This window comes from Phyllobates terribilis, unplaced genomic scaffold, assembly GCF_046119375.1.
Source record: "Phyllobates terribilis strain yellow unplaced genomic scaffold, ASM4611937v1 Scaffold_9__5_contigs__length_417890890, whole genome shotgun sequence".
Classification (NCBI taxonomy): domain Eukaryota; kingdom Metazoa; phylum Chordata; class Amphibia; order Anura; family Dendrobatidae; genus Phyllobates; species Phyllobates terribilis.
Window position 1 is genome coordinate 303,095,894 of NW_027362769.1, and position 26,039 is coordinate 303,121,932.

The following is a 26,039-nucleotide window of genomic DNA, read 5'->3' on the forward strand; positions in this document are numbered from 1 at the left end:
CAGGCGATTCTGAACGCGGCGATACCAAATATGTGTATGTGGGGGTTTTTTTTATATATTTTATTTTGAATGGGGCGAAAGGGGGGTGATTTAAACTTTTATATTTTTTTATTTTTTTTTATATTTTTAAAAACTTTTTTTTTTTACTTTTTGCATGCTTCTATAGTCTCCATAGGAGACTAGAAGCAGCAACTGTCCGATCGCCTCTGCTACATACAGGGGACCAGCAGATCCCCTGCATGCAGCAGAAATGGTCCTGTGCTATGAGCGCCGACCACTAGGTGGCGCTCATAGCGACAAGATCATGACAACCACAGGCGTCTGCTGCAGACCCTGGGTTGTCATGCACGCCCATCGGCGACCCGCGATCACGTGACGGGGTCGCCGGTGGGCGGGGCTTATGACGCGCTACCCGGAAGCGCGCGTTAAATGCTGCTGTCGGAGATTGACAGCAGCATTTAACTGGTTAACAGCCGCGGGTGGATCGCGATTCCACCCGCGGCTGTTGCGGGCACATGTCAGCTGTAAGAATCAGCTGACATGTGCTTGGTTCAGTGAGGGCTCAGCGCCGGAGCCCTCACTGAACCGGCGGTACGCAGATATGCGTACTAATACGTCCCCGGTAAGTAAGGGGTTAATAGCGAGCACACTGACCGCAGAGCGGCAGCAGGAGCCGCACTGCGGTACAGTGCGCGCTCTCACACTGTGTGAGGGCGCATGGCAGGGACGCCATGTTCGCCCTGCCATGCGCAGCTCACATAGTGAGAGTGTCAGCAGCAGAGCGGGACAGCGCTGGAGGAGAGAGTAGGTGAGTATGATTGTTTATTTTTTCTTGTGGGCAGCAGGATGGGGGCTCAAGGGGTGCCATGCGTACCAGGATGGGGGCTCAAGGGGTGCCATGCGTACCAGGATGGGGGGCTCAAGGGGTGCCATGTGTACCAGGATGGGGATGGGGGCCACGTATACCAGGAAGGAGGGGCCATACATACCAGGATGGAGGATATTAACAGAATTGGGGGACATTACCCCAATACCAGTGTCAGCAGCTGACCCCCTCCCCCATAACAGGGCATCCTGACCACATTTTTTGCTTAAATATTTTTTTTCCTATTTTACTCCTCTAAAACCTAGGTGCATCTTATGGTCCGGTGCGTCTTATAATCCGAAAAATACGGTAGTCTAATATGAATGTCAGGGTTAGTCTATTCTGGTATTTAACAAGGTTACGTGGGGCCATTGTGCTCCAACATTTATCAGATTTCTATTCATTAGTCATAGTTGTAATATTAACCCCTTAAGGGCAAAGGTATTCTGGACCTTGAGCGCACAGCCGCTATTATTTTTTTAAATTACTATGTTCCAGGAGCTGTTGTTTAGTATTTTTATAGTATTACTATATGTAATATATTAAAAATAAAATTTTACATACACATGTTACAAGTGTGTGTGTGTGTGTGTGTGTGTGTATATATACACATACATATACACATACTGTGCGGTAGCGACAGAGGAGCGGGGCACAGGAGGCAGGAGCCGCCTGCTGCAGCCTACACTGTCCCCGCTGCTAAAGAAAGTGAATATATGAGCGTGGGGAGTACTGAATATTCATGCTCCTTAATAGTGGCACACAGTGTATCCTCACCGCGGCTCCTGCTGCTGCCGGACGATCGCGTGTGCCCGCTGTTAACCCCTTCATGACCGGAGCAATCTCCGTTTTTGCATTTTCGTTTTTTGCTCCCCTTCTTCTCAGAGCCAGAACTTTTTTATTTTTCTGTCAATATGGCCATGTGAGGGCTTATTTTTTGCGGGACGAGTTGTACTTTTAAACGCCATCACTGGTTTTACCATATTGTGTACTGGAAAACGGTAAAAAAAAATTCCAAGTGTGGTGAAATTGCAAAAAAAATGCAATTCCACAGTTGTGTGGGTTTTTATGTTTTTTTTTTTTAACCACGTTCACAGAATGCTAAAACTGACCTGCCATTATTATTCTCCTGGCCATTATGAGTTTGTAGACATCAAAAATGTATATGATCTTTTTTTATTTAAGTGTTTAAAAAAAAAATTGCGCCATTTTCCGAGACCCGTAGCGTCTCCATTTTTCGTGATCTGGGGCCGGGTGAGGGATTATTTTTTGAGTGCCGGGCTGACTTTTTTTATTGATTTCATTTTGGGATAAATCCGATATTTTGATCGCCCGTTATTGCATTATACTGCAATGTAGCGGCGACCAAAAAAAACTTAATTCTGGCGTTGGAATTTTTTTGTCGCTACGTCGTTTACGGATTAATTTTTTTTTTATTTTGATAGATCGGGCGATGCTGAACGCGGCGATACCAAATATGTGTATGTGGGGTTTATTTTTATTATTTTACTTTGAATGGGGCAAAAGGGGAGTGATTTAAACTCTTATATAGTTTTTTAATTTTTAAAAACATTTTTTTCACACTTTCTGCATGCTTCAGTAGTCTCCATAGGTGACTAGAAGTTGCAGTTTTCTGATTGCTTCTACTGCATACAGGCGACGAGCAGATTACCTGTATGCAGGAGAAATGCTCCTGTGCTATGAGGCCTGACCACCAGGTGGCGCTCATAGCATTCTTTTCATGACAATCACAGGGGTCTGCTGCAGACCCCGGATTGCCATGCCCACCCATCAGTGACCCGCGATCACGTGACGTGGTCACTGATGGGCGGTGCTAAGGCCGCGCTTCCGGCGCGGCGCTGTTAAATGCCGCTGTCAAGAGATTGACGATTTCACCCGTGGCTGTTGCGGGCACATGTCAGCTGTAAGAATCAGTGCCCTCGCTGAACTAGCCTTTCCCACGTGGTGCGTACTATTACTGACCATGTCGGAAAGGGGTTAAAGGGCATGAATATTCACCCTCTCTCCGCCCATGGGCATGGGGAGGGAGTTTATATTCATGCCCTTTAACAGCGAGCACACGTGATTGCCCGGCAGGAGCTGCGCTGCGGCTACGCTTTGTGCCGCTATTAAGGAGCATGAAGTCACTGCTCCCCGCGCACTCAGTCCCGGCGTGGGGAGCAGTGACTTTCGGCAGCTGATCTCTCCTTGTCAGTCGCGCATGGCAGTGACGCCATGCGTGGCTCACATGGCGAGATCAGTGTGGGCAGACAGGACGCTGTGCTGGAGGAGAGAGAAGAAATACATATATACGAAACAAGTATTGAACACCTCACCAATTTTTAAGTAAATATATTTCTGAAAGTGCTATTGACATGACATGAAATTGTCACCAAATATTGGTAACAACCCATCCAATCCACACACAGAGAAATCAGACCATAGATGTATATAAATTTAGTTATGTGTAATAATGAGAAATGACACAGGGTAAAAAAGTATTGAACACATGAAGGAGAGGTGCAAAAAGCCATGACACCAGCAAAAATCTATCAGTAATTAGAAAGCAATCCTGCCACTATGTGAAAAATATCAACTGGTTCAACTGATGGCCAATAAAAAGGTGTCACATTACCAAGGTGCCACACAAGAAACCTCTCATGATGGGTGAAATCAATGAGCTGTGTCAAGACCTTTACAACCTTATTGTTGCAAAACATACTGATGGCATTGGATACAGAAAAATTTGTAAACTTATAAAGTTCCAGCTTGCGCTGTTGGGGTCTTAATTCAGAAGTGGAAAGAACATCATTTCACCATAAACCGGCCACGACCAGGTGCTCCCGGCAAGATTTCAGACAGAGGAGTGAAATCATTATCAGAAAAGTTGTCCAAGAGCCAAGGACCATCTGTAGAGAACTATATAAAAACCTGGAATCAGCAGGTACAATTGTTTCAAAGAAAAACATAAGTAATGCACTCAGCCTCCGCAATTCATCATTGCTGAACAAAAAGCATGTTCAAGCTCAATTAAAGTTTGCTGAACAACCTTTAGACAAGCCTGTGAAATACTGGGAGAATATAGTCTGGTCAGATGATGCCAAAATTGAACTCTTTGGGTGACATAATACACAATATGTTTGGAAGCTAAAAGGCACTGCATATCACCCCAAAAACACCATACCAACATTGAAGTTTGGAGGTGGGAGCATCATAGTTTGGGGCTGTTTTTTAAGCATTCAACACTGGTAAAGTTCATGTAATTGAAGGAAGGATGAATGTACCGAGACATTCTTGATAAGAAATCTGTTAACATCTACCAAGATGATGAAACGAGGGTGGACATTTCAGCAAGACAATGATCCCAAACACACAGCCAAGGAAACTTTCAATTGGTTTCAGAGAGAAAATAAAGCTGCTAGAACGGCCCAGCCAATCACCTGACCTGAATCCAACAGAAAATTTATGGAAAGAACTAAAGCTCAGAGTTCATTGAAGGACCCAAGGAAGCTCCAGGATGTGAAGAATTTTTGTGTGGAAGAATGGGCCAAAATCACACCTGAGCAATTCATGCCACTAGTTTCTTCATATACTTGGCATCTTGCAGCTGTCATTACCAACAAAGGCTTTTGTAGGAAGTATTAAATACATTTCACTGAGCGTGTTCAATACTTTTTCCCTGTGTCATTTATTATTACACATAACTTATGGACACCTTTTGATTTTGATTCCTTTCCTCTGGGGGTTGATACTGACATTTGGTGAGCATTTCATGTCGGTTATACGTTTAAAAATATATTTACTTAGAAAATTGGTGACACAAATTTCTATTATATTTCGATGTAGCGGTACAAGGGGTTGTTAATGGATGTATTTAACAAAAGCATATTTAATAAATTTGTGGTGCTAATTAATTGGTACATTAAGGATTATTCTGGGCCTGATAACATAGGACAGGTGATAACTTGATTGCTGTGGGTTCCAACTGCTGGGACCGCACTGATCCTGAGATCAGAGCTCTTGTTAGAATGGAGCTTTGGCTGCACAAATGTGCCTCTGTGTGGTACTCCTAGTCTATGGGACTGATGGAGACACCGGTATGACTTTATTTGATTGTTTTTATAGCTAATTGAGATGTATTAGACCATTTTTGCAATGCTTGCTTTCAGGATCATCTATATAATTGTCTTATCCTGTCTGTCTGTCTTTCTGTCTGTCTGTCCATGAAATCCCGCGTCGTTGACTAGTCCGGCCGCGGCCAATCAGCGACGCGGTATTTTATAAAAAGATGGCGGCCATTAGCGGCTGATCTTCCGCACTGAGGTGAGCGGCGATGCAGCCGGGAGATGAAGCCGGCTGCTCGCAGCATACGTCCCCCGACCGGAGGCGCCGCTGACCCCCATGCGGCTACTGTCGGGAGATCAGCGGCTACAGCCGCTTATCTCCGGACGGTAAAAGTGACGCCCCTCTCCTCCCCTCCTCTACTCTCCTCCTGTCCCTCCCCCTGCTCCCTCAGGACCCCGGCGCCATACTTACCCCTCCCCCCCCCCCCCCCCCCCCACCCCACCCGCTCGCTCAGGACCCCGGTACCCGGCGTCATACTTGCCCCTCCCCGTGCCTGCGCAGCAGCTCCTGTGTCTTCCGCTGCTGCTGTGTGACGTGTCAGGTCAGAGGGCGCGGTGACGTCTTTACACCGCGTTCTCTCCTGACCGGTCATTAAAAGGGAAGGGGGATGTGACATGCTCCATGGGGCACTATGGGGGGGATGTGACATCCTGCATGGTGTATTATAAGGGAGGGGGGATGTCACATCCAGCATGGGGCATTATAAGGGAGGGGGGATGTCACATCCTGCATGGGGCACTATGGGGGGGATGTGACATCCTGCATGGGGTATTATAAGGGAGGGGGGATGTCACATCCAGCATGGGGCATTATAAGGGAGGGGGGATGTCACATCCTGCATGGGGCACTATGGGGGGGATGTGACATCCTGCATGGGGTATTATAAGGGAGGGGGGATGTCACATCCAGCATGGGGCATTATAAGGGAGGGGGGATGTCACATCCTGCATGGGGCACTATGGGGGGGATGTCACATCCTGCATGGGGTATTATAAGGGAGGGGGGATGTCACATCCTGCATGGGGCACTATGGGGGGGATGTGACATCCTGCATGGGGTATTATAAGGGAGGGGGGATGTCACATCCAGCATGGGGCATTATAAGAGAGGGGGGATGTCACATCCTGCATGGGGCACTATGGGGGGGATGTGACATCCTGCATGGGGTATTATAAGGGAGGGGGGCATGTCACATCCAGCATGGGGCATTATATTGTACGGGGGATGTCACATCCTGCATGGCACATTATATGGGGGGGGGAGTCGCATCCTGCATGGGGCATATTCTAGAATACCCGATGCGTTTGAATCGGGCAACCATCTAGTTATAAATAAGATTGTGAATACAGTGTATTTGTAATAATTTTTACACACCAGTCTTAATAACAGGCATGGTGGAGTAGGATGTGCCAAATTCATTAAGGGGTGCACTACACTTTGAGGGAATAGAATAAAAAAATAACTAATGGAAATGTCATTATAAATAAATTACTAAATACTTTTAATATCAAATGACAACAGTTTTGTCTTGGGAGCTATTTACTGTAGAATTAAAATGGCTGTTGCATTGTTATACTGACAGAAACCTGAACTAGAATGTTAGGACAGGAGCCTGTGGGCATGTGTAGCAGGAAGCGCCACTGATGTGACCTGAAGAGAAATACCACGTACTGTCCTTTAGTAACACACATCAGCACCCCTGCTATCTCCAGTATTAGATCAGATAGACAGGGTGGACAACAGTGTGAGCAGCCTCTTACCTCAGCACCCCTGCTATCTCCAGTATTAGATACAGGGTGGACAGCAGTGTGAGCAGCCTCTTACCTCAGCACCCCTGCTATCTCCAGTATTAGATACAGGGAGGACAGCAGTGTGAGCAGCCTCTTACCTCAGCACCCCTGCTATCTCCAGTATTAGATACAGGGTGGACAGCAGTGTGAGCAGCCTCTTACCTCCGCACCCCTGCTATCTCCAGTATTAGATACAGGGTGGACAGCAGTGTGAGCAGCCTCTTACCTCAGCACTCCTGCTATCTCCAGTATGGTGGACAGCAGTGTGAGCAGCCTCTTACCTCCGCATCCCTGCTATCTCCAGTATTAGATACAGGGAGGACAGCAGTGTGAGCAGCCTCTTACCTCAGCACCCCTGCTATCTCCAGCATGGTGGACAGCAGTGTGAGCAGCCTCTTACCTCAGCATCCCTGCTATCTCCAGTATTAGATACAGGGAGGATAGCAGTGTGAGCAGCCTCTTACCTCAGCACCCCTGCTATCTCCAGCATGGTGGACAGCAGTGTGAGCAGCCTCTTACCTCAGCACCCCTGCTATCTCCAGTATTAGATACAGGGAGGACAGCAGTGTGAGCAGCCTCTTACCTCAGCACCACTGGTATCTCCAGTATGGTGGACAGCAGTGTGAGCAGCCTCTTACCTCAGCACCCCTGCTATCTCCAGTATTAGATACAGGGTGGACAGCAGTGTGAGCAGCCTCTTACCTCAGCTCCCCTGCTATCTCCAGTATTAGATACAGGGTGGACAGCAGTGTGAGCAGCCTCTTACCTCAGCTCCCCTGCTATCTCCAGTATTAGATACAGGGTGGACAGCAGTGTGAGCAGCCTCTTACCTCAGCTCCCCTGCTATCTCCAGTATTAGATACAGGGTGGACAGCAGTGTGAGCAGCCTCTTACCTCAGCACCCCTGCTATCTCCAGTATTAGATACAGGGTGGACAGCAGTGTGAGCAGCCTCTTACCTCAGCACCCCTGCTATCTCCAGTATTAGATACAGGGTGGACAGCAGTGTGAGCAGCCTCTTACCTCAGCTCCCCTGCTATCTCCAGTATTAGATACAGGGTGGACAGCAGTGTGAGCAGCCTCTTACCTCAGCACCCCTGCTATCTCCAGTATTAGATACAGGGTGGACAGCAGTGTGAGCAGCCTCTTACCTCAGCACCCCTGCTATCTCCAGTATTAGATACAGGGTGGACAGCAGTGTGAGCAGCCTCTTACCTCAGCACCCCTGCTATCTCCAGTATTAGATACAGGGTGGACAGCAGTGTGAGCAGACTCTTGCTTCAGAATCCCTGCTATCTCCAGTATTCAATCAGAATATCCACTGGGAGCACATATTGCTACATATGAAATAAAGCAGAGCTTCCTACTGCCCATTCTCACATGCATCTGTCCTAATTATTCTTGGACTTGTGTCTGCTAGTATAACAAGGCAGCAGACATTTTAATTCTCTAGTGATTACCTCCCTTGAGAAAACTACTATCTTTCGCTAATTAAAGGTGTTTAAGATTTTACTTATGAAATTTCCTTTTAGGTTTTTTTCTTTTGTATTCTTGGAGAACCCCTTTAATGAATTTGGCGCATCCTCTCAATGGAGTGCACTTTACCTGGGACTGGAGTAACATTTCTGGTGAAAGTCATGCCCATACTCCACCCACTTTGGCATAGCTGACCATAACTGGCATGAAAACGTGAAGAGTTGCAAAATTTTTTGCACAACTTCGAGTTGTGCAAAAATTTTACAACTTTTCAAAGTGTTGTTTTCACCAGAAAATTGGTGTAAATGTTGATGAATCAGCCCCATACATTAGATGTATGAAACTGTGTAAGGGTATGTGCAAATGTTAAGTATTTGTAGCAGAAATTTCTGCATGTCTTGACAGGAAAAATGCTGCGTAAATAGTGTTTTTGATGCGTATTTTTTGTACATTTTTGGAGATTTGTCCCCACTCATTAGGCTATGTTCACACCTTTCTTTTTTTCTGCTGCCAAAACCTGATCTCTTGGCAGTAAAAAAAAAAGCTGCAGACAAAATGGTGGTTTTGCTGCTTTTCTTGTTGCGTTTTTGTTGCATTTTTGCTTTTTTTTTGTTTTGTGCTGCGTGTTTCACAGGGCTGTGGAGTCGGTAACCTCTGACTTTCCCGGACTCCTGACTCCACAGCCCGGCCTCACTACTGAGCGTGTACATAAAGTGCAGCACAGATTCATCTCCACTAAAAGCCAAGATCCTGAGATCAGGAACAGGACTGACATTTACAGGACATTTAATAACTTTCCCAAATTCTTATGAAAACATTTACAGCACATCCTGCACTGAACTACTGTGCCCAATTTATTATATATTTTAGGAGTCAGTCCATTTTATACTGACTCAGACACCACCAAAATGGACACCGACTCTCCGACTCCACTGCCCTGGTTTTTCAGAATCCCAAAGTTCATCTTTTCTTCCACTCATGAGTTCATGACAAAATACACAATTGCAAATGTAAAAACTGCAGGGGAAGTTGGTAAGACATTGGTTACTTAAAGAAGCACTTTCATCAAAATTTTTATCCTCTTAACCCCTTAATGACCAGAGCATTTTGCGTTTTCGTTCTTTGCTCCCCTTGTTCCCAGAGGCATAACCTTTTTTTTCTCGGTCAATATGGCTGTGTGAACGACACCACTGGTTTTACTCTGTTATTGAGAGGTGGTGCACGTGGAGGGATAGTATCCAAATGAAGCAAAAAGATCCCGGCACTCACATGTTATCAATTGATAAAAGCCTTGGAAGGGCTGAAACGTCTTGTTGTTCATTGATATGTGGAATAAATGAATTGATCTTCAACACGTGAGTGCCGGGATCTTTTTGCTTTCTATATAATATGATGACTGCAATATATTAATAGGATAAAAAGTGAGGTGGGAGTGCTTCTTTAACACATTGATAGAGCATTGAGTTGGTGGTAGAGGACATAGGGCACCATCGATTGTGCTGTAGGGGTGCCGATGGACTGACAAATGTAGCGATCTCCCTGCTGAATCACACAGTGGTTGCTTGGTGGAGCGAAGGTCACTTTATTTTAAAATTTTCTCAATGAAAGTCTATGAGGCTCAAAAAGAGACTAAAGAACCTCCTTCTCAGTGTCATACACTTACATTGAGAGAATATCCGACCCATACCGCGTCATAGTGATCCGGCAGGTCACAGATGTGTTTATTATTATTTATTACTATAGCGCCATTTATTCCATGGCGCTTCACATGTGATAGGGGTATACATAGCAAAAATATTTACATAGTCTTAACAAAACGAGTCAGCGACTGGTACAGGAGGAGCGAGGACCCTACCCGCAAGGGCTCACAGTCTACAAGGGATGGGTGAGGATACAGTAGGTGGGGGTAGAGGAGGTCATGCAGTAATGTGGTGGAGCGGTGGTTACTGCAGGTTGTAGGCTTGTCGGAAGAGGTAGGTCTTCAGGTTTCTTTTGAAGGCTTCCATGGTAGGCGAGAGTCTGATGTGTTGGGGTAGAGAGTTCCAGAGTAGGGGGGATGCAAGGGAGAAATCTTGTATGCGATTGTGGGAAGAGGAGATAAGAGGGGAGTAGAGAAGGAGATCTTGTGAGTATCGGAGGTTGAGTGGAGGTAAGTACCGGGAGACTAGGTCACAGATGTATGGAGGAGACCGGTTGTGGATGGCTTTGTATGCCATGGTTAGGGTTTTGAACTGGAGTCTCTGGGCAATGGGGAGCCAGTGAAGAGATTGACAGAGGGGGGAGGCTGGGGAATAGCGGGGGGACAGGTGGATTAGTCGAGCAGCAGAGTTTAGGATAGATTGGAGGGGCGCAAGAGTGTTGGAAGGGAGGCCACAGAGCAGGAGGTTGCAGTAGTCGAGGCGGGAGATGATGAGGGCATGCACTAGTGTTTTTGCAGAGTCTTTGCTGAGGAATGCACGAATCCGGGAGATATTTTTGAGTTGGAGTCGGCAGGAAGTGGAAAGGGCTTGGATATGTGGTTTGAAGGAAAGATCAGAGTCCAGGGTTACCCCAAGGCAGCGAGCTTGTGGGACTGGGGAGAGTGAACAGCCATTGACGTTGATGGATAGGTCAGATGGGGGATATGAATGAGAGGGTGGAAAGATGATGAACTCTGTTTTATCCATGTTGAGTTTTAGAAATCTGGCAGAGAAGAAGGATGAGATGGCGGACAGACATTGTGGGATTTTGGTTAGTAGGGAGGAGATATTGGGTCCAGGAGGTAGATCTGTGTGTCATCAGCATAGAGGTGATACTGAAAGCCGTGAGACTCTATGAGCTGTCCCAGACCGAAGGTGTAGATAAAGAAGAGCAGAGGTCCTAGAACTGAACCTTGGGGGACACCGACAGATAGGGGGTGAGATGAGGAGGTGGTGCGTGAGTGGGAGACGCTGAATGTCCTGTCTGTTAAGTATGAGGAGATCCAAGATAGGGCTAAGTCTGTGATGCCAAGGGATGAGAGAATCTGTAGTAAGAGGGAATGGTCCACTGTGTCGAAGGCAGATGACAGGTCCAGAAGGAGGAGGATGGAGTAGTGTCGCTTGGATTTGGCGTTTAGTAGGTCGTTGGTGACTTTGGTCAGGGCAGTTTCAACCGAGTGGTGCGGTCGGAAGCCAGATTGCAGGCGGTCGAAGAGGGAACAGGAGGGAGAGGTGGGAGGACAGTTCAAGGTGGACATGTTGTTCTAGTAGTTTTGAAGTAAAGAGGAGAAGTGATATGAGGCGGTAGCTAGTCAGAAAGCATGGGTCAAGGGAGGGCTTTTTGAGGATGGGTGTGATTGTGGCATGTTTGAAACATGAGGGGAAGACACCAGTTGCTAGTGACAGGTTAAAGAGGTGGGTTAGGGTTGGGATGAAGACTGTGGTAAGGTTAGGGATGAGGTGGGATGCGATTAAGTCAAGTTCGCAGGTGGTGAGGTGTGATTTGGAGAGTAAGGAGGAGACTTGACCTTCTGTAATGGTGGAAAAGTGGGGTTTGGAGGAGGAAGGTTGAGTAGATATGAGAAGGGGTTGTGCGGATTTTAGGCAAAAGCTTTGTCTGATGGTGTCAATCTTCTGCTTGAAGAATGAGGCAAAGTGTTCGGCTGAGATGAGAGAAGAGGGAGGAGGAGCTGGGGACGAAGGAGAGAATTGAAAGTGTTAAATAGCTGTTTAGGGTTGTGAGACAGGGAGGATATGAGAGATGAGAAGTAGGTTTGTTATGCTGTAGTGAGTGCGGACTTGAAAGTAGTGAGGGATTGTTTGAATGCGATGAAGTGCTCGATGGAGTGAGACCTTTTCCATCTTCACTCCGCAACCCTGGAGGCTCGTTGCAGTTCTTTAGTAAGTTTGGTGTGCCAGGGTTGCCTGTTGATTGTGCGAGATTTGGTGTGTGTGTGAGAGGGGCGATCGAGTCGAGAGCTGCAGCTATTGTGGTGTTATATGAAGCGGCAGCAACATCTGCATTGTGTAAGGAATTTATGTCTGTGAGAGGGAGGAGGGATTCAGAGAGTGAGTGTAGGTCAAGGTGTTTGAGGTTTCGGCGAGCGTGTGTAAGTTTGTGGAGTGGGGATTGTGCACCTGAAGAGGAGAGGGTAGAGAATGTGAGGAGGTTATGGTCAGAGAGGGAGGGGTGAGTTAGAGAGGTTAGATAGGGAACAGAGGCGGGTGAAGATGACGTCCAGTGTGTGGCCATCTTTATGAGTAGCTGCCGAAGACCATTGAGTAAGGCCGAAGGAGAAAGTGAGGGATAGGAGTTTAGAGACAGACGAGTGGGAAGTGTCAATGGGGATGTTTAAGTCACCCATTATGATAGTGGGGATGTCAGTGGAAAGGAAGTGAAGCAGCCAGGTGGTGAAGTGGCCTAAGAAAGTGGTGGCTAGCCCTGGGCGTCGGTAAATGACAGCCAGTTGGAGGTCAGAGGGGGAATAGATACGCACACAGTGCACCTCAAAAGAGGGGAGTGTAACGGAGGGTGGCAGTGATATTTGGGTGAAAGCGCAGGCATCTGACAGGAGAAAACCTACGCCTCCGCCATGTTTGCCGTTGGGGCGGGGGGTGTGGGAAAGGTGGAATCCGCCATATGAAAGTGCAGCTGGGGAGGCTGTGTCAGAGGGGGTGAGCCAGGTTTCGGTGATGGGGAGGAAGGAAAGTTTGTTAGTAATGAAAAGGTCGTGGATGTAGGAAAGTTTGTTGCAGACAGAGCGAGCGTTCCATAGAGCTCCTGTTAGAGCAACTAAGGAAGTGGGTATTAGTTGGATGGGTATGAGGTTAGAAGGGTTGCGACAGTTTGTGGAAGGTCGTGGATAGAAGGTAGAAGTAACTGGGGATATGGTGAGGAGGACCAGGATTTGGAGAGATATCTCCAGCAGTGAGGAGGAGCAGAGAAAGTGGGAGCAGGAGAGAGCATGAGGTGGCTGTCTGTGTTTGGAGATCCAGGATTGAATGTTGAGGAATAATTCTGAGGAGGAGGTGAGATGAATGGGGAGGATGGAGGGAGAGATGAAAAGTTCCTTACTAGGTGTAGGGATTTGAGGGGTTAATAGAAAGTGGAGGACTATAGAGGAAAAAGTGAGCGCTAACAGAAACATAGTTAATTGAGAGTAAGTGGTCAAAGTGTTGGTTACCTGACTCCTGCCCTGACTAACGGCCTGTGAAATAACTGCCACTAATCTCCGAAGCCACTTTGCACAAGAAGACGTGTGCACAACCCAGCACGCGTGCACCCCTTACAGAGCTTCTAAATATATAGGGCACACTAAACCATCAGGTGAGGGGCATTGTGGGAGCTGCTTGTGGCTAAATTACCAGCTGATCATCACACTAGGAGATGGCTGGGTGATCAAAGACAGAGCCAGGACTCTGTAAGCTCTGCCTTTTAGCACCTCTAAACATCAGATAAAATCAACAGTGGGGAAAGGACAGACATATGTGAGTATTGAGTGGAATGGGACAGATAAAGCAGAAATATCAAGCAGAGAATTGTACCAGTGAGTTGAATCAGGAGAGTAGAGCATTAGATGGTGGCATATACAGCGAGCAGAGGAATTGTGCAGGGAATAGCATGTACCTGTGAGTTGAATCAGGAGAGTAGAGCATTAGATGACGGCATATACAGCAAGCAGAGGAATTGTGCAGGGAATAGCATGTACCTGTGAGTTGAATCAGGAGAGTAGAGCATTAGATGGCGGCATATACAGTAAGCAGAGGAATTGTGAAGGGAATAGCATGTACCAGTGAGTTGAATCAGGAGAGTAGAGCATTAGATGGCGGCATATACAGCAAGCAGAGGAATTGTGCAGGGAATAGCATGTACCTGTGTGAAAAGAGAAGAAGAAGACGGGTGTTACTCCATGGCCTCTGAAATAACTGCCACTTATCTCCGAAGCCACTTTGCACAAGAAGACGAGTGCACAACCCAGCGTTTATACCAGAGCATCACTGAAAGCGGGAGTAGACTGTATCCGGTGAGTATGCTACTACCTTCATGACACACAGGATACCTAACAAAGGGGCAAATGAAAACTAAAAATCACTGGAGTGGTCTTTAACCCCTTCACGACCTTGCAATTTTCCGTTTTTGTTTTTTGCTGCCCGTCTTCCCAGAGCTATAACTTTTTTTTATTTTTCTGTCAATATGGCGGTGTAAGGGCTTGTTTTTTGCGGGACAAGTTGTACTTCTAAAATGCACCATTGGTTTTACCATATAGTGTATTGGAAAACAGGAAAATAATTTCACCGCACTTGAATTTTAAGTGCAGTTCCACAATAGTTTTTTATATTTACCATATTCACTAAATGCTAAAACTGACCTTCCATTATGATTCTACAGGTCATTACGAGTTTGCATACAGTGGCATACGTAGAAACCATGGGGCCCCATAGCAAAAGTCCTAATTGGGCCCCCCACCCCTCTCTCTAGGTGGTGTAGGCGGGGTCATTGCGCATAGGAGGAGTCACAGAATGGCATGCCTCATAAATTAAATAATGGAGAGGGGCATGTATTACGGCACGTACAGAGTAATTTTGCTCCTATTGGAAGCCCCTTCGTGTTCTCACCCACTACAATATCCCTTTTATGGCCCGACAGAGTATGATGCCTCCAAAAATGCATCGAACACGTTGCATGATACCCCCACATGCGCAGTATGATGACCCCAGTGTCCCCACAAGTAAATACGTCCACAAATGAGACCCCCGTATCACCCTCGCACAGTATAATGGCCTCAGTCAGTACAATTCACACATACAGTATGAACTCTCCCACAATGGTCCCCATCACCACAGAGTATGATGGCCCCCTATATGTACTGAATATACTGACTAACAAAAGAAAGGAAAACACTTCTTGCCTAGACACGTTCCCCACTTTCGCTGCTCTGTACAGCTTGCGGACTGAGGCTTTGTACAGCAGGAGACTCAGACGGACAAGATGAATGATGGAGATCGGTTCTGACAGCTCCCTGTTCACCCTTGTATTCATTGTCGGACTGAGGTACATAGGACCCACCAGTGACATTGATTCTCAGGACCTACCATAGCCATACACGATAACAATGATTTGCAAGTGGAGCACAAAGTGCACATCACTTTAAGTTTCCATTACTGATCATACAGATTGTTGCTGGGCAGGAAATGGAGACACTTGCGGCTATGAGCACTCTCCTTGATGGAAAGCTAGATACGTTATACATATGGAGTTCGGTTTATCCGGCTGCCCTATACTCCTCATGTAGAACAGTGCCAGGCAGAAGAGAATTGTGCAAATATGAACATTTGGAAAGTATTCTAAATGGTCAGGCAGAACGCTACATGAGCTCTCTGCCCAATCATTAAGGAAATGAACTAGGGGGTTGGCAATGCTGGATCCCCCTGATGAGAAACCATAAGACCCAGATTTTAAACAAGATATTTTTCTTGCTGAAAATTGTCTTATAGCCCTAAAAATACACTGCTCAAAAAAATAAAGGGAACACATACATTGTAGTATTTAACTCCAAGTCAATCACACTTCTGTGAAATCAGCCTGTCCCATTATGAAGCAAAACTGATTGTGAATCAATTTCTCCTGTGGTTGTGCAAATGGAACAGACAACTGTTAGAAATGACAGGCAATTAGCAAGACAACCCCCCTATAAAGGAGTGGTTCTGCAGGTGGTGACCACAGACCATTTCTCTGATCTCATCCTTTTTGGCTCTTGTTTTGGTCACTTATGCATTTTGTCATTGCTCTCACCCCTAGAGCTAGAGTAGCAAGAGGTGGTGTCTACAGTACAACCCACAGAAGTTGCTCAGGTAGTGCAGCTCATCCAGGATGGCACATCAATGCGAGCTATGGCAAGAAGGGGTAGCTGTGTCTGTCAGCACAGTGTCCAGAGCATGGAGTAGATACCAGGAGACAGGCCAGTACACCAGGAGACGTGGCGGGGGCCATAGGTGGGCAACAACCCAGCAGGAGGACCGCTTCCTCCTCCATTGTGCAAGGAGAAGCGGTGCCAGAGCCGTGCAAAATGACCTCCAGCAGCCACTAACATCCATGTGTCTGCTCAAACTGTCAGAGACAGACTCTATGAGGGTGGTATGAGGGCCCACAAGTGGGTGTTGAGCTTACAGTCCAACACCGTGCAGGGCGATTGTCATTTGCCAGGGTACACCAAATTTTGCAGATTCCACATTGGTGCCCTGTGCTCTTCACGGATGAGAGCAGGATCACACTGAGCACTTTTGACAGAGTCTGGAGAATGTTCTGCTCCAGCATGACCGGTTTAGCAGTAGGTAAGTAATGGTGTGGGGAGGCTTCTCTTTGGAGGGCACACAGCCCTCCATGTGCTAGCCATAGGCACGCTGACTGCCATTAGGTACTAGGATGAGATCCTCAGACCCCTTGTGAGACCGTATGCTGGTGTGGTTGTCCCTGGGTTCCTTCTGATGCAAGACTATGCTAGGCCTCATGTGGCTGAAGTGTGTCAGCAGTTCCTGCAGGATGTAGGCATTGATGCTTTGGACTTGCCTGCCCGTTCTCCAGACTTGAATCAAGTCGAGAACATTTGAGACATCCTGTCTCATTCCAACGCTACGTTGCACCACAGACTGTCCAGGAGATCCCTCAGGAGAACATCCGCCGCCTCATCAGGAGCATGCCCAGGCGTTGTAGGAATGTCATACCGGCACGTGGAGGCCACGCACTACTAAGCATAATTTCCTTGTCTTGAGGCATTTCCACTGAAGTTGGATCAGCTTGTAATTTGATTTTACACCTTGATTTTGAGTATCATTCCAAATCCAGACCTCCATGGGATATTAATTTTGATTAACATTGATCATTTTTATATTTTATTCTCAACGCATTCCACTATGTAATAAATAAAGATTTGCAACTGGAATATTTCATTTAGTGATATCTAGGATGTGGTATTTAAGTGTTACCTTTATTTTTTTGAGCAGTGTACATTGTATAGAAAAAAAACTTTAATGGAGTTGTCCTAAATAGAGAAAATGATGCACACAGGCAGCATTATATGCTCACCCTTCTAGCTGGCGGCAGCTACAGTGTCATGAATCTGATGCTTCTGTCTTTTAATAAAATGGTGATGTGTCTTATAGTCCGCTTTTACGGTAGCTTACCTGTGGGGTAGAGTGGGGTCCCAGGAAGCTGGGAGTGGGGAGACGAGATTCCGGTGCCAAGATATCATTCTGCGCATGCGCCGCCTCACATGGCCATTTCTTGAGGTCCAGCGCATTAAAAACTACGTGAAGTGCAGGGGCTCCGGGCTTTCACAAAATTTTGAACGCAGCCCCTGCACCGCCAAACACCCCCTCCTACAAGCCTGGGACCCGCAGCATCTCCCCACGCCTGCCACCGCCAGCTCTCTGCAGCAGCGAAACTGACCCCGCTCCTCCGCAGCTGGTAAACTACTTTTGGATTATAAGATGCACACCCCCCCCCCACCCCCCAAATTTGGGGGGCAGATTAAGTGCATTTTATAATCCGAAAAATATGGTACTTTTTATTTATTTCTTTTATTGCATTTGTTAAATTAAACTTTTAGAGTTTGTAGGTTTACCCAAATGTCTGCTTATGAAATCATTTGCTTAGATTTTTTTCATTTTTAGTTGTTGACTTTCATGTAATTTTTTTTAAGGCTGAAAAAGTTCATGAGTTGAATGAGGAGATTGGAAAATTGTTGGCCAAAGCTGAACAACTAGGAGCCGAAGGGAACGTTGATGAATCGCAAAGAATCCTAATGGAGATGGAGAGAGTGAAGTCCCGGAAACGAGAGGCTGAGGTGGGTAATTTATTACACATGATGTTGTCCACTCTGTGCATATTGGCTGTTTCGATTACTCTTCATTTTTAATTTTTTCTTGGGGGTCGTCACTGATAATTGTTATATGTTGCTTTGTATTGAAGGATAAAATAACGCTGTAAGTATTGTGGCTGTATATGAAGCACTTTGCCCCTATGGCTAGATGTTGGTTTTATGTGTCATCACCAACTTCTTGCTCTCCATCATCTGAAGGCTGGGGCTTTCTGCAGCCACATCCATGTCGTTCTGATTGATTATTCTGCTGCTGCTGACAGTGCTGTTCAGTCGTTTTATAATTGAGAGACCTATATTCTAGTTTCTGTACATTATCTTCTAAATTGTTCTCTACTCCCACATTATTCTCAGGATGAATACCGTAATTCAATGCCTGCGTCCAGTTTTCAACAGCAGAAGCTGCGGGTTTGTGAGGTGTGTTCTGCATACCTTGGATTACATGACAACGATCGGCGACTTGCTGATCACTTTGGAGGGAAGTTGCATCTAGGCTTTATTCTCATCCGAGAGAAACTTGAGCAGATGAGAGTAAGTATTAATGTAAGAAATGCATCGAATTTCATTTCCTTACGCTTGTGGTATGTATGTACAGTAGGAAACCCCATAACTTGGTTTGACATATTTTAGGATATGTTAAATCTAAGTTTTTGTCTTTAGAAACACAGCCCCTTGAGTTATATATATTGCAATGATTACAATCAACACCCCTGTGTTCACAAGATTAGATTTCTTGACAGAGTTACAGTGGCATGTAAAAGTTTGGGCGCCCCTGGTCAAAATTACTGTTATTGTGAACAGTTAAGCAAGTTGAAGATGAAATGATCTCTAAAAGGGCTAAAGTTAAAGATGACACACATCCTTTGTATTTTATGGAAAAAAAATTATATATATATTTTCATCCTTTACATTTTAAAAATTCGAAAAAGGAAAATGGGTCGGTACGAAAGTTTGTGAACCCTGCATGTTTAGTACCTAGTAGCCCCCTTTTTGAAAGTATCACAAGTTGTGAACACTTTTTGTAGCCAGACAAGAGTCTTTCAATTCTTGTTTGAGGGATTTTCATCCATTCTTCCTTGGAAGATTCTTCCAGTTCTGTGAGATTCCTGGGTAGTCTTGCATGCACTGCTATTTTGAGGTCTAGCCACAGATTTTCAATGATGTTCAGATCATGGGACTGTGAGGGCCATTGTAAAACCTTCAGCTTGCGCCTTTTGAGGTAGTCTATTGTGGATTTTGACGTGTATTTAAGATCATTATCCATTTGTAGAAGCTGTCCTCTTTTCAACTTCAGCTTTTTTTTAGTGATGGTGTTATGTTTGCATAAAGAATTAGTTGAAATTTTATGGAATCCATTCTTCCCTCTACCCGTAAAATGTTCTCCGTGCCATTAGCTGCAACACAACCCCAAAGCATGATTGATCCACCCCCATGCCTAATGGTTGGCAAGATGTTCTTTTCCTGAAATTCTGTGCCCTTTTTGCTCCCACATACCTTTCATCATTATAGCCAAAGAGTTCTATTTTAACCTAATTGGTCCACAGGACTTGTTACCAAAATGCAACAAGCTTGTTTAGATGTTCTTTTGCATACTTCTGACGCTGAATTTTATGGTGAGGATGTAGAAGAGGTTTTCTTCTGATGACTCTTCCATGAAGGCCATATTTGTGCAGGAGTCTCTGAACAGTAGAACAATGTACCACAAATCCATTGTCTGCTAAATCTTTCTGAAGGTCTTTAGCAGTCTAGCAGGGGTCCTGATTTACCTCTCTAGCAATCCTATGAGCAGCTCATTGAAATTTTGCTTGGTCTTTCCAACCTGATCTTGACCTCCACTGTTCCTGTTAACTGCCATTTCTTAATTACATTTCGAACTGAGGAAAGGGCAACTTGAAAACGCTTTGCCATCTTCTTATAGCCTTCTCCTGCTTTGTGGGCCTCCAGCATTTTCATTTTCAGGATGCTAGGCAACTGCTTAAAAGAACCCATGGCTGCTGGGTTGTTTTTTTTTGGCACAAGGTTAGAGGAGGCTGAGTTTTTATAAAGCTGGGAAATTTGCATCGCCTTGCCTTTCCTAATGATGATCAGGAACAAGCCATAACCCTAACTGGCATTAAGGTCTGAAAGCTTGGTCAAAGTTATCTGAGCACACAAATCTCCAAGGGTGCCCAAACTTTTACATACCACTGTAGATTTGGCTAATCTGTGATTATTGCCTCATCGCTAAACTGAAATGATAACATATTAAATTAAGTTTTATTGCTTAAAAGGTTTGAGACTTTTGCCACAACATGCATTTATGGCATATCAGTGTCTCTAGAATGGCTATTCTTCATCTTAGTGACTGGGATGTGTGGGAATACACAAGAGAAGCACCCAAGTTCGTTAGGAGTCCCAGAGGTCAGACCCCCTACTGATCAGTCATTTATAGCACATGGCCTAATTTCATGTCTTGTATTGTACTTTCAACTTAGAAAACAGTTGCAAGCAAGCAGGAAAAACGAAACCAGGAACGCCTGCGGAGACGCGAGGAACGAGACCGAGATGAGAGGCCAGGGAAGCGGTAGGTGTTAAAAGCAAGTTTCTACCTTTGGAATTTACCATGTATCTAATTCCCAAAAGGAATGCATGCATATAAAGTATACAGTTTCAAGGATGTCTTCTTTTTTTCTCTGAAATGTGGTTGTTTTTAATTGCAGTTCCCGGTCCAGAGAGAGAAGGAGACGAAGATCGCGATCATCTTCTCGTGACAAGAGAAGATCAAGGTCAAGGGACCGGCACAGGCATCATCGTAGCCGCTCAGGAAGTCGTAACAAAAGTCACCATGGCAGTTCACGTGATAGGGAACGTTCAAGAAAATAACTACTATGGAGCAGCTGAAATAGGTACTGCCCCTGTTTATAGTGGTATATTGATTGTGGTTTTTTTTTTTGTCTGTTTGTTTTAGTCTGAATCAAAAATTGTTAAAAGGAACCCGGCACTTGATTCATGCTGCCCAAATCATGGGCAGCATAAATCAGAGCCTGGCTGCACAACTGCAACCAGGTATATTTTTCTCTGAAACGGTCTAGTGTTTCAGAGAGAGTTTATTTTGGAGATTCAGCAGAAACGAGAATAGTGTGGCTTCTCCCCAAACTGCTTTCCTTAATTGGCAGGTCTCCCTATGTACACAGGAGAGACCTGTCAATCACCAAGAGAGGTGCGGAGATCTTCTGTTTTCTCTGAAACTCAATTAATGAATCAATCGTGCAGCCAGGCTCTGATTAATGCTGTGTGTGTGTGTTGAGCAGCACAAATCAAGTTTTCCCTTTAAGGGGAAATTGGGAAGTTTTCTACCACACTACCATACCATATGTTGACAACGCACAATAATTTAGCTTGTTTATTATCATAGGCATAAAATAACTTCAAGCAAGATGTGCCTTAAATTAAATATCCTCTTTTAAATGGGTTTTTTAGGGTTTGTAATTGAAGTATGCTTAAGATGGGCAATCAGTATATGATGGGGCCCTCAGCGAAAAATACAATTATGGGGTTAAGGTCAGGCGAGTTTGCTGGCCAATCAAGCACAGTGATACTGCTGTTTGTAAACCAGGTATTGGTACTTTTGGCAGTGTGGACAGATGCCAAGTCCTGCTGGAGAATGACATTTCCATCTCCAAAAAGCTTGTCGGCAGAGGGAAGCATGAAGTGCTCTAAAATTTCCTGGTAGACGGCTGCGCTGACTTTGGTGTTGATAAAACACAGTGGACCTACACCAGCAGATGACATGGCCCCCAAACCATCACTGATTGTGGAAACTTCACACTAGACCTCCAGCAGCTTGGATTGTGGCTTCTCCACTCTTCTTCCAGACTCTGGGACCTTGATTTCCAAATGAAAATTGGAACTCTGGGACCCTGTGTAGTGTGTCAATGACTGCCTTCTGGACATCTGTCAAGTCAGCAGTCTTCCCCATGATTGTGGATCGTACTGAAACAGACCAAGGGACCTTTTTAAACGCTTAGGGTATGTGCCCACGTAGCGTTTTACAAGCGTATATGTTGCGGAATTTCCGCAGCGTAAACGCTTGGGAAACGCTTGGTAATCTGCCCCCCATGGTCCCCAATGAGAATCTGCAATTTCAATGCCCATGCTGCAGATTTTTCCGCAGCGTTTTTGATGCTCTCAAAAATCCGCAGCATGTCCATTAATTTTGCGTTTACGCATGCGGAATTGCCTTGTCAATGCAATAAAAAACGTATGGCAATTCCGCATGTCCCAAACTCTTCTAAAACTCTTCTAAAACGCGCGAAAAATGCTTGCCAAATTCCGCAAGCGGTTTTCTGGGAAAGGACATGTGGAAATAAAGCAGAAATTTTCTGCTTCATTTCTGCAATGTGGGCACATAGCCTTAGGAAGCCTTTGCAGGTGTTTTTTGTTAATTATTTTAATTTACTGAGATAATGACTTTTGTGTTTTCATTGGCTGTAAGCCATAATCATCAACATTAACAGAAATAAACACTTGAAATAGATCACTCTGTTTGTAATGACTCTATATAATATATGAGTTTCACTTTTTGTATTGAAGAACTGAAATAAACTTTTTGATGATATTCTAATTTAGTGAGATGCACCTGTATATAAGAAGGTGTTGTCCTAGTAGTGGACAGCCCCTTTAATTTCTTCATGTAGTTATGCAGTAAAGTTATTATCGTGATCATTATTTCCTGTTTTACTTTAATCTACATGACATTTTTTGGTTTGTATTTTAGATCTGCTGGAATTACACAACTACCGTGTTTCAGTCATGAAGTCTGATTTTGCATATGGGGAACTTGCAGTACTTCAAATAACATTCTTTGTGTTGTATTTTTAAGTAATCGAGCATTGTTCTACAAATGATAATAAAGCTTTTTTTTCTTACTGAAAACTCACCTTTGATAAACTTAATTTTCATCTTTTTTTTCAAAATAGCAAATGTTACTCAATTCAATTCTGCTTGCCCTCAGTTTTGAAAAATAGTTGGAGGATAATTAAAATATTAAGTGTACAGAGTTCGTTCATCGTGCTTGTGTGTTTTATTTTAGGAGAGGTAGATGGGAGTATAAGATACCAAAAAAGCTCTATATGAAGAGAAACCGAATATCTTGCCACATCCAAGTTATATATGATCATCAATTCATCCTTGTCAATTTTTTTTCTTTTTTTCTTGTATAATAGATGTAAAGATACCAGGTTTGTGTGTTAGTATAATCTATTAGAAAGCTCAGAAATTTGGCTAAAAAAATAAACCCTATCCACTAGATGTTAGTGTTAGAATTTTACCTTGCAGATATAAGAATGGATTCATGGAGATTTGTAGGATGTGCCGCATCTTTTTACTCACTTTTCTCGCCTTTTGTTTACACTTTCTAAGTAGTAATGAAATAGATTGTGTTCGCTGAAGCTACATAATACAGATCAAAACTGTTTGTATACTCTGTGGTTAAAGCTATGTAGACTCAAATGTTGGCTTGGCAAATAAAAAAAAGAACTGCTTTTTATTTAATACAAATCTTTGAGTGCCATTCTTATTTACATCTATTGTATTACGTGCACACATCATTGATGCCCATCTGTCAGTATTCATCAGGCAGAACTCTGTTTTTTAGGACATTGAATGTGTGCTGCTAAAAGAAAAAAAGAATAGTTTTACAGAGAGAGGACCCACCCCTGATCTGCTGGTTTTGGATTGGGGGGACTGGGTTACCTTCTAGTGGATTAAAGGACTCCTCCAAAATTGAATGAATATTTGCAGTGGAACAAACCCACATCTGTTTTGTATGGGCACTGTCTTCTCATTAGAGGGTACATATTGGGTGTCATCCGCATAGAGAGAGTGCTAAAAAGCCAAATCTGTTGATAGCTTGTTCAGAAGAGGAGAGAACTAGTGATGAGCGCAAGTGCTCATTACTGGAGTTTGCCTAGAGTGCTCGGGTATGCACAGAGTATCGCGGGTGCTCAAGTGACATGTTTGAATCCCCGCGCCCACATGTTTCATGGCTGTTAGACTGCCACAAAACTTGCGGGGATTGCCTGACAAACACGGGCAATCCCCGCATGTTTTGTGGCTGTTTAACAACCACGAAACGTGGGCAAGGGGACTCGAACATTTCACTCAAGCACCCGTGATACTCGGCGCATGCCCAAGCAACCTAGGCAATCTCCAGTAACGAGCACTTGCTGTCATCACTAGAGAGAACCTATAAATGAACTCTGACACAAAAGAAAAAGTAGTAGGTCCAAACAATGAGGCACTGAACGAACAACGATGAAGCAGAATACTTAAAGGGGGTTGTTTCATTCAGTTTCAGGAGCACTAAATCCCTGCTTGCTGGGGAAGTGGGGTTTTCTTGAATGAGTAACAGTTTACACCAGCAGAATCTTTGAACCTCTGGCTCTAACTATGTGCTCTCCAATACAGCAAGTAGAGCCAGTTTTGCCTTCTGCGGGAGCGCTGTGGCGTTCAGCTATATGGCCAGCTTCAAAGCAGCACTTACATGCTCTCTTTCAACATGGCTTGTAAGCACTGCTTTCCTTGATTAGCAGACCAGTCACCGATAGGCATCGAATAATAAACTAGAATTAAATATCCCAAAATACTTTTCAATGGAGAGGATTTTTAATAACTAGTAAATTGCAATGTTTTGTTTTTAATGAGAATTGAGAACAACCCTTTGAGGCCAGTGGAGCGGAGCATACTAATTAGAAGTTGGTTGTTTATGGAGTCAAATCCTGCAGATCCAACATCCTGTATCTAGCACATTTGTTTCGTAGATGTTACTTAGATTTCAGCCTTCCTTTGAAGTGGACAGGAGATTTGTCAGTTGTCACTTGTACTTTGTGACATACATTTGGGAAATTATTGACGCAAAATAGGATATCAATGGCAAATTTAAAAAAAGCCATACATTATTGGGGTCACTTTGGGCTGGGCAATTGGAATTGTGAGGGGATTTTAAAATGGCTTTATGCCGTGAGCTAGATACCGTAGCTCTGTAAACCAGGGTATAATATTGTCATTTAAGCTTGCTTATTCACAATGTTCTGCCAAAATTCTAAAAATATTTTCATCTTTATCTCATCTGTGGTATTTCACACTATTGGTTGATGATAATGTAAAGTGGGGTTTGTTTAACAATGTGTGGGAACAAACAAAAAAAATCTAATCCATTATATACACTGCGTTCTAAATTATTATGCAAATGATATTTTTTTCTGATTTTCCAAAATGGTCGATGCAAATGAGGCAGTGTAATGTTCAAATCATCAATCCATTAGACTATAAATTCAATTGTAATGGCAATGTACCATCTTATGCTGCAAAGAATACATGAGTCATTGGCTGCTGTGAGAATAAAAGGAGAAAAACTCATGGTGTGGCCACAATCCACCCGTGACCACAGCCCTATTGAGAACCTTTTGGAGTATCCTCAAACAAAGATCTATGAGGCTGGGAGGCAGTTTGCATCAAACCTGCATCTCTGGGAGGCTATTCTCACATCCTGCAAAGAAATTCAAGCAGAATCTATCCAAAAACTCATAAGTACAATGGATGCAAAATGTGATATCAAAGAGGAGGTCCTATGTTAAAGGGAATGTGTCACCCCCTGGGCGATATCAGACCTCTACTATGGGCATACAGGTTATAGAAAAGTAAATTATACTTACCTGTATGGCCCATAGCGGAGGTCTGATTGCAGAGAAATCTGGTTTTATAAAGTCTGTTTCTCCAATCCCCTCCACGACAGCACACCTGGAGGTAGCCTCCCCATCCTAATTAGGGACAGGAAAGCAAGATGTTAAATAGCCCCTCCCCGCTACAATCCCCAGTATTTTCCTGTCCCTATGGGATGAAGAGGTTACCTGGGGGTGCCTGCGGCCGGCAAGCACGGCCGCCCTATTAAGTTTACCTGCCGGGCTGCA

The 26,039-nt window shown here is 44.6% G+C and overlaps 1 protein-coding gene across 1 annotated transcript in view; it reads left to right on the forward strand.

Moving 5' to 3' along the window:
- LUC7L (LUC7 like) overlaps positions 1-23,004 on the forward strand; it is a 33,803-nt gene extending 10,799 nt beyond the window's left edge. The window contains exons 5-9 of the mRNA XM_073647917.1: positions 17,914-18,057; positions 18,445-18,621; positions 20,565-20,653; positions 20,790-20,975; positions 22,847-23,004. Of these exons, the coding sequence (XP_073504018.1) occupies positions 17,914-18,057; positions 18,445-18,621; positions 20,565-20,653; positions 20,790-20,952 (573 nt within the window). The 3' untranslated portion in view covers positions 20,953-20,975; positions 22,847-23,004. The remainder of the gene's footprint in view (positions 1-17,913; positions 18,058-18,444; positions 18,622-20,564; positions 20,654-20,789; positions 20,976-22,846) is intronic.
- Positions 23,005-26,039: the final 3,035 nt, after the last annotated feature.